Source organism: Saccopteryx bilineata, chromosome 5, assembly GCF_036850765.1.
Source record: "Saccopteryx bilineata isolate mSacBil1 chromosome 5, mSacBil1_pri_phased_curated, whole genome shotgun sequence".
Lineage (NCBI taxonomy): Eukaryota > Metazoa > Chordata > Mammalia > Chiroptera > Emballonuridae > Saccopteryx > Saccopteryx bilineata.
In genome coordinates, this window is record NC_089494.1 from 117,328,492 (window position 1) to 117,343,901 (window position 15,410).

Genomic DNA, 15,410 nt, shown 5'->3' on the forward strand with positions numbered 1-15,410 from the left:
AACAAGAGCACAAAGAGCGTAGCAGTTTAAGGGAGGAAACAAGCACAACACAGAGTACCAAGAACGCTTTACGGAAAAGAAAGGAACCACTTAAAATGAGCTCCGAAGGACTGCATTTTACAGGTAAAACGGAAAGAGACAGGTTCCAAGTGAGGCATAGCCCGTACAAAGGTGTGAAAGCAGACAGGAACGGCACAGGCTTCAGGAAGGGTGAGCAGCCTGGCCTAGCACAAGTATGAACTAAGGAAGCAACAAGAAATAAGGCTTAAGAGAGAGAATAAACCGAGATAAAAACAATACAGAACTTGGGAAAACATGAATATGGACTGTCCATCAAACATTATCACTGTATTCAACATTAAATTTCTTGAATGTGAAAATGACAGAGTTATATAAGAAAATATTCTTGTTATCAGGAGATACACACTAAAATATCTATAAGTAAAAATATCATGACTATAAGATATTTTCAAATGGTTCAGAAGAAAGTGTAATTCTTCCTACCCTCAAAGTCAGCACAGAAAGGAGCTCAACCGCCCTGGCCGGTTGGCTCAGTGGTAGAGCGTCGGCCTGGCGTGCAGAAGTCCCGGGTTCGATTCCCGGCCAGGGCACATAGGAGAAGCGCCCATCTGCTTCTCCCCCCCTCCCCCCCTCCTTCCTCTCTGTCTCTCTCTTCTTCTCCCGCAGCCGAGGCTCCACTGGAGCAAAGATGGCCCGGGCGCTGGGGATGGCTCCTTGGCCTCTGTCCCAGGCGCTAGAGTGGCTCTGGTCAGACAGAGCAACGCCCCGGAGGGGCAGAGCATCGCCCCATGGTGGGCAGAGCCTCGCCCCTGGTGGGCATGCCAGGTGGATCCCGGTCGGGCACATGCGGGAGTCTGTCTGACCGTCTCTCCCCGTTTCCAGCTTCGGAAAAATACAAAAAAAAAAAAAAAAAAAAGGAGCTCAACCATTTCAGGTCACTAGGATTGCAAAGACAAGAGCCACACATGTTAAGCACGACCTGCCAGGCCCAATTTGAAGGCTTTATAGAATCTGAGGTCTTCAAATCTATGAACTTCCTCACAAGGCCACCGTGGACTGTGACACTGAAGAAGCATGGAGGCTGCTAGGCCGGCCACTTGCTGGGGCCACCACATACTAACAGCGGAGCGGGAGCTGACCTCTGTCTCTGAATACAGGCCCGCATCCTTCTCACTTCCAACACTGCATTCCACTGTGGGGGTCAAAATAAGGGGCCTTACAAAGCCCAACACTCAAGGGAAAAACTCTAGGGAAAGCAAGGGTGCCAGTAAACCAACCGGAAGCCAACATAGGCTGTCCTCTGAGAAGAGCAGCCAGTCTCAGAGAGAGGGTGCCACCAGACTGCCAAGACTCAGCAGGGCTCAGACTGGCACTGGCGGCTGAGCCTGCAGCCACCTCCCCGTCTCAACTGGCTCTCCTTCCCCCACTCTGAGCACTGTCAGCGCAGCCAGTCCGGGCACAGCAGCTGACAGCACTCAACAGTGCTCAGCCACAGGCTTCAAAAATGTACGTCAAACTCCTTCCCCAGGAAAGGGACTTCCTATTAGCCTGAACTCTGGTAGTGCAATGGATAAAGTGTCGGCCTGGAACGCTGAGGTCGCCAGTTCCAAACCTGGGCTTGCTCAGTCAAGGCACATATGGGAGTTGATGCTTCCTGCTCCCCCCTTCTCTCTCTCTCTTCTCTCAAACAAATAAAATCTTTAAAAAAAAAATGGACTTCCTATTGTGTTTGATGTCTTAGACAGCAAGCTGCCTTTGCTAGAGCCACTGTTCTTATCCTCCCTGTCAACAACACAGGCCTTGTTCTGCAATGGCCACTCAAGGAAGGAAGCCCTGTTCTCATACCAGGAGGTAAAATCATTTCAGTGTAAGGCCATCACAAAATCCTGGTCCCTTCACAGCCAGGCAACACAGGGGGCAAAGTGATGTAATTCTCAACAATGAAGCATGAGGGGGAATCTGCAGGAAAACTTGAGAAAAATGTTTCTTCACCCTTGCAAAGAGAAATGCAAGAAACTAAAAAAAAAATTAAAAATGAGACATTTAGGAAAAGTGGACACTGACTAGGTAGCTGATGATACAAGAAAATTATTCATTCTTGCTTGACCTGTGGTGGAGCAGTGGACCAAGCACCGACCTGGAGTACTGACGTCGCCAGTTCAAAAATCTGAGCGCACCTGGTCAAGACGCGTACTGAAGAATTGATGCTTCCTGCTCTCCTACCACCACCCCTACCCTCCCTCCTTTCGCCCCCCACTCTTAAAAAAAATCAATAATATTTTTTTAAAAAAAGAAAATCACTCATTCTTGATGGACAAGAGTGATAATAGTTTTAAGGTTTTATTTGTGAAGGAAAAAAAAAAGAGTCCTTATCCTTTACCCCAGTGGTAGTCAACCTGGTCCCTACCGCCCACTAGTGGGCGTTCCAGCTTTCATGGTGGGCGGTAGCGGAGCAACCAAAGTATAAATAAAAACACAGATTTAACTATAGTACGTTGTATTATAAAGATTTATTCTGCCAAACTTAGCGAAAATCCGACATAAAGTACTTGGTAAGTAATTATTATATGCTTTAACTTGCTGTAACTCTGCTTTATAAATTTTATGAAGTAAAGTTACTTCCCTACTTTATAAATCACCATTACTGTGGAACTGGTGGGTGGTTAGAAAATTTTACTACTAACAGAGATACAAAAGTGGGCGGTAGGTATAAAAAGGTTGACTACCCCTGCTTTAGAGTATTTAAGAATTAAATGAAATAATGCCTAAGATCTGTTTCAACAGTGGGATGGGGCAGGGGAAAGAGATGGAACCAAACTGGCCTTGTCGTATTATTGCTGAAGCTCAAGATGGGCACACAGAGGTGCACAGTCCTTCTCGCTACTTCTATGAACTTTGTTTGACCTTTCAACATGGACAAGCTGAGAATGGGAGAGGAACACAGAAAGCACCAGGCTCTCACCTAGCAGGCCTGCCGAACATGCATGCAGCTGGCTGCCCCCGGCTGTGCTGCAGTAGAGCTGCAAACAAAGCCCAGGGACTGAATGGCCGAGAGCTAAGGCTCTGGCGAAATCACTGCTCCACTAGCAAACCCCAGAGCTCTTCTTCTTCATGCAGGACAATACCTTCTCCCCACTGCCCTAGAGACTGTAAGCTGTGATTTCAGTTACTTGGAGCCAAAAGCATCCTAAGCATACAGTCTGTACCTGTTTGTGGGCCACTTGGAGAAGCTCTGAGGGCTTCCCTCTGCACTCAGATCAACAGTCAAGTGAACTCACATCCTATAAGGCAGCAGTCCACAGAGCCACGGTGGACTCTCCACACTGGAGCTGAAGGCTGAGTACCACATCAGGCACCAGAGTGCCGTCCTGGTCGAGACATGACCAGCTAAGAAGGGCAAGTCAAATAGCTGTGGGGTATCTATTCAGTCCTAAAACTGTGGGGAGGCAGTCCTGGGACAACAGTAATGGACAAGTTATAGTCCTAACCCTCAGGAGCCAGAGACTAGCAAGAGACACTAATGAAGAAGTTGCAGGCAAGAGTACAGTTGACATGAACATCCAGAGGAGGGACGAGGACCGGATCTCTGTCAGAGAAGCAGGGAAGCTCCTGCAGAAGGGCCTTGGTAGATGGGGGCTGTATGTGTGCACGCAGACACACGGGTGCAGGTGAGACACTCAGAGGGCAGGTGTGAATGTGCGGTGCCCTCAGAGCACTCGGTCTGAACCCCCTGGCCCCACTGTCTGTACAGACAGCTGACAGGCGTGTGGAGCACCATCCTCACTCCACCCAGTGCTCATCCCCACAGCCCAGGTGACATCTGCAGCACCCGTGTGGCTGGAGTGAGCAGCTGCGTCAGGGACAAACAAGTTTAACTGCCCAGGCTGGCTTTTCCGCTCCACTAAAGGATGCCACGTGACAGCAGCGACAGCCTCAAAGTGTAACCTCTATAGAGGACTCTCTTCTTCAGGAAACAGAAATGGAGGCAACACAAAAGGTGGGGGAGGGTGGGAGTAAAATAATTCACTTGGTAATTTAGAATGTTTAAATAGTTTATTTTTAAATTGTTGACCATAAAGTATGATTCCATAAATAAAAGTAAGTATCTAGAAATGTCATTTCCAGAGTCAAATATTTTCAATAAAAGCTATCCAGAGTGGAAAGCAGCAGATGCCAGCAGGAGAGGCAGAGGGCGGTTGGGGCAGCAAGCCTGCAAAGCTGGGGACAGAAGACACGTGGTGCACAGAGCAGCAGGGACACCGGGCAGAAATGCAGCTGGGGTGGAGGGGATGAAGAGGGTGAGACAGAGAACAGGTGGTGTCCTGGGAGCCCGTGGAGGCGGGTGGCTACACAGAGCCTCTCTGGAAGGCACTTAAGCAACCATGAACCAAGACTGGAAGCGAAGGCCTGCTCACTATACACACACGTCCTCCGTAAATGTCTGCTTCTGTTCTCAACCCTTTATCGAACGCAGTGTTCTTCTCAACAGTCTGTCAGAGCTGACCTCACAGACAACTCGGTGGACAGACAGACGGAGCAAGGAGAGAGAAGGGGCAGGTCTGGGGCCCAGACAGGGAGCTTTCCTGAGCTCCTGGTAATGAGTCAGAGGACCCGCTCCTCTTCCGCCCCTAATGCTAAGACAGTGGGGCTTTGTTTTCGGTCTTGGCTTTTATTTTGGTTTTTTAACTTAGGTAAAACTTACATAAAATATCTACAGTTCTTAAGGATTCAAGGAGTTTGCACAGGTGTACACACCAGTGTGTGCACACACACACTGGTATGGCCACCACCCAGAGCAAAACACGGAACACTTCCATCCACAGAAAAGCTCCCTCAGGCCCTTGCCAGCTCATCTCCCCTACCCCCCAGGCAACCACTGTTTGCCTTCAACCAGCGCTGAACACTCTCCCCTACGCCGCCCTCCTCTGGCTACAGAGATGGTGGCCAGAGTGGAACTGTCTCGGAGGCTGGTCCAGATGACCACTTTATAGGCTCATGACGTCTCAGCCCCATGTAGACAAGAGGGCAGAGTGGCCACCATATTTACCAATGACATCTCATAAATGTGAATGGGCATTAATGCTAATTATCTTAAATATGATAATAATCAGAGACCTATGCAGATGAACCCAGTCCCACCACCAGCACAGGACACCAACTCGCATCTTAACTGTCTAGAACCATTTCTTCTTTCTCATTTACGCACACTCACCTGGCTGTTTGGGTCTCCCAGTAAATTACATATATGAGGCACAATCTTGCTTAGTGTCAAAGTGTGTGCTCCAGAGCTGAAAACAAAAGGAGCGTGTTATTGTCGGTAAGAACGGAGAACAGAAAGAAGCTACTCTGCCACACTCACCTTCTCCGTCCCCACGCCTATTGCCACCTCACATCCAGGCTCTCTTCCTTCCCCTCTGGTTCCAAAACAAGTGTGCTGTGGGGGCCCCTTTGCAGAGTTCAAAACCACTAGCACTCCTCCCGGCTGGTCCTCTCCTGGGCACTCAGGCTCTCTAATCTCGCCCACATCCTGAGGGCTAGCAGGAGCCCTGGTTCCCCATCCTGCTTGCTCCCACATGGCTGTCTCAGCAATACTGTTGGTCGCATAACAGTTAATTTTTTGCCCAGCTCGGCATCCTCAGATAGCCTGGAAGTCCCTTTAAGGGCCTCATCTAAGTCCCTATCTGGGCGCAGCTTGATGCTACAACTGACATTCAGGCAATAATGGCTGAATGAATAAAAAGATTGGGATAAAACAGCTGCAGAGAATTCCAACTAAATACTGCCCTCTGGAGAACATTTGTTTACGTAGTAAACACTGCCACAGACACCTTTGTGAGTACAACTTTCTCTAGTCATCTGGTTGCTTCCTTAGGATACATTCTTAGAAGCGAAACTACTATGATCAAAGATAAGAAACTTTTTTTTTTTTTTACAGGGACAGAGAGAGAGTCAGAGAGAGGCACAGATAGGGACAGACAGACAGGAACGGAGAGAGATGAGAAGCATCAATCATCAGTTTTTCATTGCGACACCTTAGTTGTTCATTGATTACTTTCTCCTATGTGTCTTGACCGTGGGCCTTCAGCAGACTGAGTAACCCCTTGCTCAAGTCAGCGACCTTGGGTCCAAGCTGGTGAGCTTTGCTCACACCAGATGAGCCCGCGCTCAAGCTGGCGACCTCGGGGTCTTGAACCTGGATTCTCCGTATCCCAGTCCGACGCTCTATCCACTGCGCCACCGCCTGGTCAGGCTTTTTTGTATTTTTTTGAATTGAGAAGCGGGGAGGTAGAGAGACTCTCACATGCATCTGCCCGGGATCCACTCGGCACGCCCACTAGAGGGTGATGCTCTGCCCATTTGGGGTGTTGCTCTGTTGAAACTGGAACCATTTTTTTAATACCTGAGACGGAGGCCATGGAGCCATCCACAGTGCCCAGGCCAGCTTTGCTCCAATGGAGCCATGGCTGTGGGAGGGAAAGAGAGAGATAGAGAGAAAGGAGAGGGGGAAGGGTGGAGAAGCAGATGGGTGTTTCTCCTGTGTGCCCTGGCCGGGAATTGAACCCAGGACTTCCACATGCCAGGCCAACACTCTACTGCTGAACCAACCAGCCAGGGCCAAGAAACACTTCTTAAAAAGATATGAAGACATCATTCACTCACATGTTGCTGGTGGGGATGTAAAATGGCAACAACTCAGTAACACAGTGTGGCAGCTTCTTTAAAACTAAAAATGAACTCAGCAAGTGAACAGCAATTGCCCTCTTGAGTACTGACCCAAGAGAAATAAAAGCTGATGCTGAAACATTTTTTTTTATTTATTGATTGATTTTAGCAAGAGGAAGGGAGAGAGGAACATCGATCTGCTCCTATTATCTGCCCGGAGTGGGGATCGAACCAGCAATGTCTGTGCTCCAGGACGATGCTCTAGGCCCCTGGTTGGCAAACTGCAGCTCGCAAGCCACATGTGGCTCTTTGGCCCCTTGAGTGCGGCTCTTCCACAAAATACAACGTGGGGTGCTCCCTCAATAAGGAATGTATCTACCTATACAGTTTAAGTTTTAAAAGTTTGGCTCTCAAAAGAAATTTCAATCTTTGTACTATTGCTATTTGGCTCTGCTGACTGATGAGTTGGCCGCCCACTGCTCTGACCAACGCAGCTATCTGGCCAGGGCTGAAACAGAAACTCATACAGGTGCTCACAGCAGCTTTTTCTATAATAGCCACAAACTAGAAATGACACAAATGTCTTTCAATAGGGGAATGCTTAAACAAATTGTGACAGGTCTGTGCCATGGTACTCTACTCAGCAATGAGAAACAAACCGCTTAAGCAACAAATGCATGCAGCGTCAAGGGAAGGATGTGGAGTGAGAAAAAGCCGACCTCAAAGGGTTCTACTGGGTGGGATTCCATCCATGTAACATTCTTGAAATAAAGATAGAGATGAAGAACACATGAGTGGCTCCAGAGGTTAGGGGCGGTGTGAGGGTCCTGAAGTGACGTACAGCTGTACCTGGATAGCAGGTAGCGACATGGAGCTACACTTGTTGCAGAACTGTGCACCCTGTGCACGTGTGTGTGACTGGAAGGCTGTGAGTACACTGTGGATTGTGTCAGTGTCAGTTTCCTATTGTTGTCATTGCACAGGCTACATGATAACACTTAGGGACAGCAGGGGTGGGGGTTCCACGACCCCTGCCAGTACATTTCTCTGCAACTTTCTGAAATCTGCAGTTATTTCAAAATAAAAAGTTAAAAAGAAAAAAGCACAGCCAAGGAAACCCTCAAGCCCTGCCCAGACTTACGCATTGAGTGTAGCAACCAAGCAGACACAAGTGCCTTCCCGGGTCCGGAAATTCTTGTGCTTGAAGCCTCCCAGCATCCGGTCCCACACGTACTGCAAAGGGCAAAGAACAGGGGGACGAGAAGAGGAGGAGACTTCTGCAGCCTTTTGTTTAATACAATGCCAAGAAAAGAGGGACCTCTCAACAGCTGCCAAATTAGCCCCAGCCAATACTAACCCATTTAGTCATCTCAAGAGCATATTGAAAAAAGGTGACTTATGTCAAGTATATCAAGTTATATTTTTTCAAAACACATTCCTTCATATAATTGTATTGAATTCTCCCAACAAGTCTAAAAGGAGGTAGAAGCTGTACCCATTATACGAGTGAGAAAAGGGAGGCCAGAAAAGGTTGGATGACTTCAACATACTTACATCGCTCTCCCAGCTCGGAATAGTTATCCACACCCTACCAGTCAAACATCTGTACCTCTTTTAAGGACAGTCTAGTGTTGACCTTCCCTGGGAAGAATTTTTCTAATAACATGCTCCCCCACCCCCCAACAACTGGCAGTTGGACCCTGGAAGGTAGGGCTGTGAACGTCTGTCCTAGCAGCCCCAGACAGACAGAAGCTCCAGGCAAGTGTACCAACACCACAGACACCACAACTGCTCTTTTCATAGACACAGAATCAGTTACATAAATGAGCTCGTCTATGGATTAAACCCAGCACTCAAAACTTACGTTAAATCCACTATGCCCTTTGCAATTTATTGTTTACTTAAATATCAGAATGGGGGATAAACGATATGAAAATTGCATCTGAAATACATCAGCTAAAAAGCAATGCAGTCCTTTCGTATGGAGTGCCCACTGATGCCAGGGAGCTTGCGCATGCATGTGGCTGCAGAGCTCTACCCTGCCTACCTGGGGATTAGCAGCTTCATCCATGATCTTTAGCAGCAGAGTCTGGTCTTGCTCCCGCACGGAGTCTTTTGCATCTCCCAGTCTGTCTATCAAACTTGGCAGCACTGGAAATCAAAACGCAAATGGATCAAATAAACACCTGTAGTGGAGGGAGTGTGCTCACCAACTGTTGATATTTCAATTAGCTGGGAAGACAAGATCCTGGCCTAAATCCAGTCCATCATTGAAAACCACCAGTTCCACCTGACCTGTGGTGGTGCAGTGGATAAAGCCTTGACCTGGAATGCTGAGGTTGCCGGTTTGAGGCCCTGGGCTTGCCTGGTCAAGGAACATATGGGAGTTGATGCTTCCTGCTCCTCCCCCCTTCTCTCTCTCTCTCTCTCTCTTCTCTAAAATAAATAAAATAAATTATTTTTTAAAAAAAAGAAAAAAAGAAAACCACCAGTTCCTACAGTACTACCTTCCCTGATAAAATCCATGGGAACTGGCCCTGGCCGGTTGTCTCAGTGGTAGAGTGTTGGCCTGGCATGCAGGAGTCCTCGGTTCGATTTCCAGCCAGGGCACACAGGAGAAGCGCCCATCTGCTTCTCCACCCCTCCCCTTCACCCTCCACTCTGTCTCTCTCTTCTCCTCCTGCAGCCGAGGCTCCATTGGAGCAAAATCCGGGCGCTGAGGATGGCTCCATGGCTTCTGCCTCAGGCGCTAGAATGGCTCTGGTTGCAACAGAGCAATGCCCCAGATGGGCAGAGCATCGCCCCCTGGTGGGCAAGCCGGGTGGATCCCGGTCGGGCGCATGCAGGAGTCTGTCTGACTGCCTACCTGTTTCCAACTTCAGAAAAATACAAAAAAAAAAAAAAAAAAAGGACCCTGGCCGGTTGGCTCAGCGGTAGAGCGTCGGCCTGGCATGTGGGGGACCCGGGTTCGATTCCCAGCCAGGGCACACAGGAGAAGCACCCATTTGCTTCTCCACCCCCCCCCCCTCCTTCCTCTCTGTCTCTCTCTTCCACTCCCGCAGCCGAGGCTCCATTGGAGCAAAGATGGCCCAGGTGCTGGGGATGGCTCCTTGGCCTCTGCCCCAGGAGCTGGAGTGGCTCTGGTCGTGGCAGAGCGACGCCCCAGAGGGGCAGAGCGTCGCCCCCTGGTGGGCAGAGCATCGCCCCTGGTGGGCGTGCCGGGTGGATCCAGGTCGGGCGCATGCGGGAGTCTGTCTGACTGTCTCTCCCCGTTTCCAGCTTCAGAAAAAATACAAAAAAAAAAAAAAAAAAAATCCATGGGAACTATGTTAAGAATCAGCAAAATCATTTCTGTCTGGGAACACTCTCTGTCTTCCTTTTCTTTTTTTAAATTGATTTTAGAGATAGAGAAGAAGGGCGGAGTGAGGGAGGGGGAGGAACAGTGAGAAAGTGAAACATCAATTTGTTGTTCCACTTACTTATGGATTCAGTGGTTAATTCTTATGTGTGCCCTGAGGGGAAATCGAACCCACAACCTTGGGGTTTAGGGATGATGCTCTAATAACTGAGCAACTGGCTAGGACCCTATCTGCCTTCTTTACTGCACCTACCTCCAGCCAGCTCCTAACATACTTTTATGCTGGTGAAATATTAAAGAGGATGTCAATGGAAGACCTTGGCAGGAAAGAGTCAACACAAAAGGAATTTAGTTAAGAGAAGGGCTCCAGCACACATTTGATTTGGGGGAAAAGGAGCAGGCACTGTGGCTCACTCTACCTTTGTCTACACTATGTGTTTCAATTTTATATGCATACGTCCATGCATTTCCGAGTCCAGCTCTCCCTCTCCCCTGCCATACATCTGAGTATGAGCCTCTGGCTGGTGCTCCAAAGGCACCTGCATCCATCCCAGAGGTCAGCTTCTTCTAAGAGTCTAGGAACCCTTCTTTTACAATAGGTATTCCTGAACAATTCAGCTACTTTAGGAGGAAAATGTAACAGTATTAAAATGTTGAAATTCTAAAAGTAAGGAGGATTTTTATTTGTAGATGGGCAGTTAGCCAGAATGAGAAAAGAGTCCTTGACTTTACCGAAAGGAGCACACTAATCAGTTAACAGAAAATAACAAATATACATTTTGACAAATACCAATAGAAATGGAGACATCTTTAAGGAAATGCTTGTACAAACAGAGCTGCTTAGTGCTTCTGCAATCATAATGTCCCACAGGTCAGGAATTCAGAGATGACTAAATCATCTCTAAACCTATGAAACCTGTGGTTATTTTTATTTCATTTTACTGACATATTGTTTTCCCTTCAAAATAAGAGTAATATCAGTAATATCAATAATAGTCAACTGGAAAAAATACAACTGCATGGGATTTACAATGCCTCAAAAGGAAGGGTCAGGGCCTGACCAGGCGGTGGCGCAGTGGATAGAGCGTCGGACTGGGATGCTGAAGACCCGGGTTTGAGACCCCGAGGTCACCAGCTTGAGTGCGGGCTCATCTGGTTTGAGGAAAAGCCCACCAGCTTGAACCCAAGGTCAGTGGCTCCAGCAAGGGGTTACTCAATCTGCTGAAGGTCCGCGGTCAAGGCACATATGAGAAAGCAATCAATGGACAACTAAGGTTTGCAACGCGCAATGAAAAACTAATGATTGATGCTTCTTTCTCATCGCTCTCCGTTCCTATCTGTCTGTCCCTGTCTATCCCTCTCTCTGACTCACTCTCTGTCTCTGAAATAAATAAATAAATGGTCAGGGACAAACATGACCTGGCCAACACTAAAATGTGACAGCTGATTTGTACAAGGAATAAAAGAATTGGCAGTAATACTTCGTATTACAACACAGAAGTTGGAAGAAGCACACAGAAAGGGCAGCAAGGCCAGTGAGCTGGAGGGGGGGGGGCGGATGAGGAGAGGGGAGGGGCGGGGAGATAAGGCGATGAGGGGCAGTGGTACAGGGGGAAGGCTGAAAGGAGAGTTAAGAGGGGAAGCAAGGGTACATGCTGGGAGGGCTGGGCACAGCTAACTGGAGGATCTGTGGAAATAGGGGAAGGCTGATGAGTCTGAGGACCCGCCCGCATCTGCCCCACAGCTCACCTGTGCCGATCTGCGCCTTGAAACGATCCTGCAGTCGGGTGACCAGCGCGGACAGGATGTCCATACCCAGAAGAACTACCTGCAATAATGGGAACACGGCCCCGTTAGTAGCCGGCCTCGGACTTAGGACGCTCGCCCAGCAACTCCCTGGACGCCCCCACGTTTCTGGCTGAGACGCTGACCCAGAGCCCAAGGAACGCATGCCAACGGGCAGGATTAAATTCGTTATCAAGAGGGGCACTGCTTTTGTACTGAAAAAAAAAAGCTGTTTACAGTTTCAATAGGAAACCGTAGGTGACCAAAAACGAAATAAATGGCCAGCCTCACCGCATCCCAGAAGCCAGCCACAGTACGCGGGAATAAGACTCAGCCCCGCCCCTGCTGGCCCCACCCCAGCGAGGAGTGAATATGCAAATTTCCTCAGTGCTAGCGTGTGGCCTTCTGGGTAAAATCGAGCGGCCTCTGCGCTACCCTCAGAAGCCTCTGAAAACAAAGAGTTGGTAGTTTGCTTCGGGAGCTGTAGTCTGCTTAAGTACATCTGCTAACAGACGGCTAGGCCAGGGCGTGCAATTTACACACCACAACCAAACTAGGTATTGGCCAATCCTGCTAGCAGCGCACGCACAAACCACGTCAACCATCCTTTTCTTGGGGTTGCGCTACTGTCCAATGAGCGCATAGCGAGGGCAGTACTGCTAACGCCTAAACAACACACTCGCATCAACTAAAGCCTTGCTTTATTTTGGTGCAATTTTTGGAAAAAAATAAAAACCCTTTTCCACGCTTTTATAGTTTAAGAACAGTTACGAGAAAGTATTGTGTACTGAAACATTTAGCTGTACCATGACATTTTACCTACAGATGGTGCTCAACAACCTATAACCTGTGCTTTCAGTAAAGGTTTGTTAATGTACGAATAACTCGCTTCACAAACAGGCCACTGTACTGCAACAGGCTTTATCAGACTACTGAACCATTTGTGTAAAGACCCATTAGCCATCATAAAAAAGATGGCAATAAATTCTTCCTCAGTAGAAAACAATTTTGCGTTTTGTGCAACTTTATTATATTAAACACTCTAAAATAGAGCTGAAGCACAGTCCTGGTTTCATACCGAATAACCAATACAACAGGACTCAGGCAATGATCATCAGACTAAAGACCCATCAAGCAACAGTAATTATGATTCCTTGTATCTCTCTGCCCCTGTATTTTGTAGCTCATGTGAAAAAGCAAAAACTGCAGGCTTTTCCCTTCAACTTTGAATCTACAGCTTCAAAATTGAAGGAATCAAATTTTGCCCAATTATCAGCACAATACATTCATGCAAGGAACTGGCAACTTGAGGATATTAAATAAACTAATAATTTTAAATGTTTTTATAAAGAAACATTTTATAAAGTTTTTAAAAAATCTGTAATAGTATAAAACACTTTAAAATAGCCTGGCCAGGAGGTGGCACAGTGGATGGAGCGTCGGACTGGGACGCAGAGGACCCAGGTTTGAGACCCTGAGGTCGCCAGCTTGAGCGTGGGCTCATCTGGTTTGAGCAGGGGTCCCCAAACTACGGCCTGCGGGCTACATGCGGCCCCCTGAGGCCATTTATCCGGCCCCGCTGCACTTCCGGAAGGGGCATCTCTTTCATTGGTGGTCAATGAAAGGAGCACATTGACCATCTCATTAGCCAAAAGCAGGCCCATAGTTCCCATTGAAATACTGGTCAGTTTCTTGATTTAAATTTACTTGTTTTTTATTTTAAATATTGTATTTGTTCCCATTTTGTTTTTTTACTTTAAAATAAGATATGTGCAGTGTGCATAGGGATTTGTTCATAGTTTTTTTTATAGTCCGGCCCTCCAACGGTCTGAGGGACAGTGAACTGGCCCCCTGTGTAAAAAGTTTGGGGACCCCTGGGTTTGAGAAAGGCTCACCAGCTTAAGACCAAGGTCAGTTGGTTTGAGCAGGGGGTCACTCGATCTGCTGTGGCCCTCCACCCCCAGTCAAGACACATAAGGGAAAGCAGTCAATGGACAACTATGGTGCCGCAGCGAGGAGTTGACGCTTCTCATCTCCCTTCCTGTCTGTCTGGCCCTATCTGTCCCTCTCTCTGTCACAAAAGGAATAATAAAAAAAAAAAAAAACAAAACAAAACAAAAAAACCACTTTAAAATAGTGACTACTCAGCCCAGTGATGCAGTGAATAGTGTTGACCTGGGACACTGAGAACCCAGGTTGGAAATCCCGTGTTTGCCGGCTGGAGTGCCGGCTCAATCCAGTTCGAGCGTGGGATCATAGATGTGATCCCAAGGTCACTGGCTTGAGCCCAAGGTCGCTGGCTTGAGCAAGGGGTCAATGGCTTGGCTGGAGCCCCCCAATAAGGCACATATGAGAAGTAATCAATGAAGAACTAAAGTGATGCAACTAAGAATCGATGCTTCTCTCATCTCTCTCCCTTCCTGTCTCTCTCTCTCTGCATCTCCCTCCCTCCCCCACACCCCACTAAAGAGCTAAAGAGAATTAGGTATTACATTTTGACTTCTATCCAAAGAGTATACATAGTATGGAAGTAGAGATGAGTCCCTCAACTTTTTTTTTTTTTTGTATTTTTCTGAAGCTGGAAACAGGAAGAGACAGTCAGACAGACTCCCGCATGCGCCTGCCCCTGCCCGACAGGGATCCACCCAGAACGCCCCTGGTGGGCGAGGCTCTGCCCACCAGGGGGCGATGCTCTGCCCCTCTGTGGCTGTAGCTCTGCCGCGACCAGAGCCACTCTAGCGCCTGGGGCAGAGGCCAAGGAGCCATCCCCAGCGCCCGGGCCATCTTTGCTCCAATGGAGCCTTGGCTGCAGGAGGGGAAGAGAGAGACAGAGAGGAAGGAGGGGGAGGGGGTGGAGAAGCAAATGGGCGCTTCTCCTGTGTGCCCTGGCCGGGAATCGAACCCGGGTCCCCCACACGCCAGGCTGACGCTCTACCGCTGAGCCAACCGGCCAGGGCCAGTCCCTCAACTTTAAAGTGACAAACATTACCTTAGTCAAATGATCAAGGTTAACATAAATGTATCATGTTGACAATATGTATGCTGGACATGAAGAGATTACAGTGGTACTTTACATCACGGTTATCCTCCTCAAAACCCATAAGACCATTCTAATCATAAGAAAAACATGAAATTCCAATAGAGGAACATCCTACAAAATACCGACCAGTACTCCTTAAAATCATCAAAGTTATCAGAAATTGTCACAGCCGAGAGGAGCCTAGGGAGACACACAGTTAAGTGTAATGTGGTTTACTGGCTGTAACCATGGAACAAATAAAGGGCATTAGATAAAAGCTAAGGAAACCTAAACAAACTATAGACTTTGTTATCAATAATGTATCAATATTGGTTGATTCATTATAACAACTGTACCATGCTAATGTTAGATATCAAAAATAGGGAGACATGCCTGACCAGGCGGTGGCGCAGTAGATAGAGCATTGGACTGGGATGTGGAAGGACCCAGATTCGAGACACCGAGGTTGCCAGCTTGAGTGCGGGCTCATCTGGCTTGAGCAAAAGCTCACCAGCTTGGACCCAGGGTCACTGGCTCCAGCAAGGGGTTACTCAGTCTGCTGAA

The 15,410-nt window shown here is 48.0% G+C and overlaps 1 protein-coding gene and 1 non-coding gene across 26 annotated transcripts in view; one reads left to right on the top strand and one right to left on the bottom strand.

Annotated features, from left to right (window-relative positions):
- The window catches only part of CLASP1 (cytoplasmic linker associated protein 1), a 288,466-nt gene that overhangs the window by 191,737 nt on the left and 81,319 nt on the right, over positions 1-15,410 (bottom strand). For all 25 annotated transcript variants that reach the window (XM_066280483.1, XM_066280480.1, XM_066280481.1 and 22 more), the window contains 4 exons: positions 11,792-11,870; positions 8,732-8,835; positions 7,826-7,917; positions 5,234-5,309 (listed from right to left, as the gene is read on the bottom strand). In XM_066280483.1, the coding sequence (XP_066136580.1) occupies positions 5,234-5,309; positions 7,826-7,917; positions 8,732-8,835; positions 11,792-11,870 (351 nt within the window). The remainder of the gene's footprint in view (positions 1-5,233; positions 5,310-7,825; positions 7,918-8,731; positions 8,836-11,791; positions 11,871-15,410) is intronic.
- On the top strand, positions 12,428-12,553 carry LOC136307296 (U4atac minor spliceosomal RNA). Its single transcript, XR_010725951.1, has one exon. It is a non-coding gene; the product is annotated as a U4atac minor spliceosomal RNA (small nuclear RNA).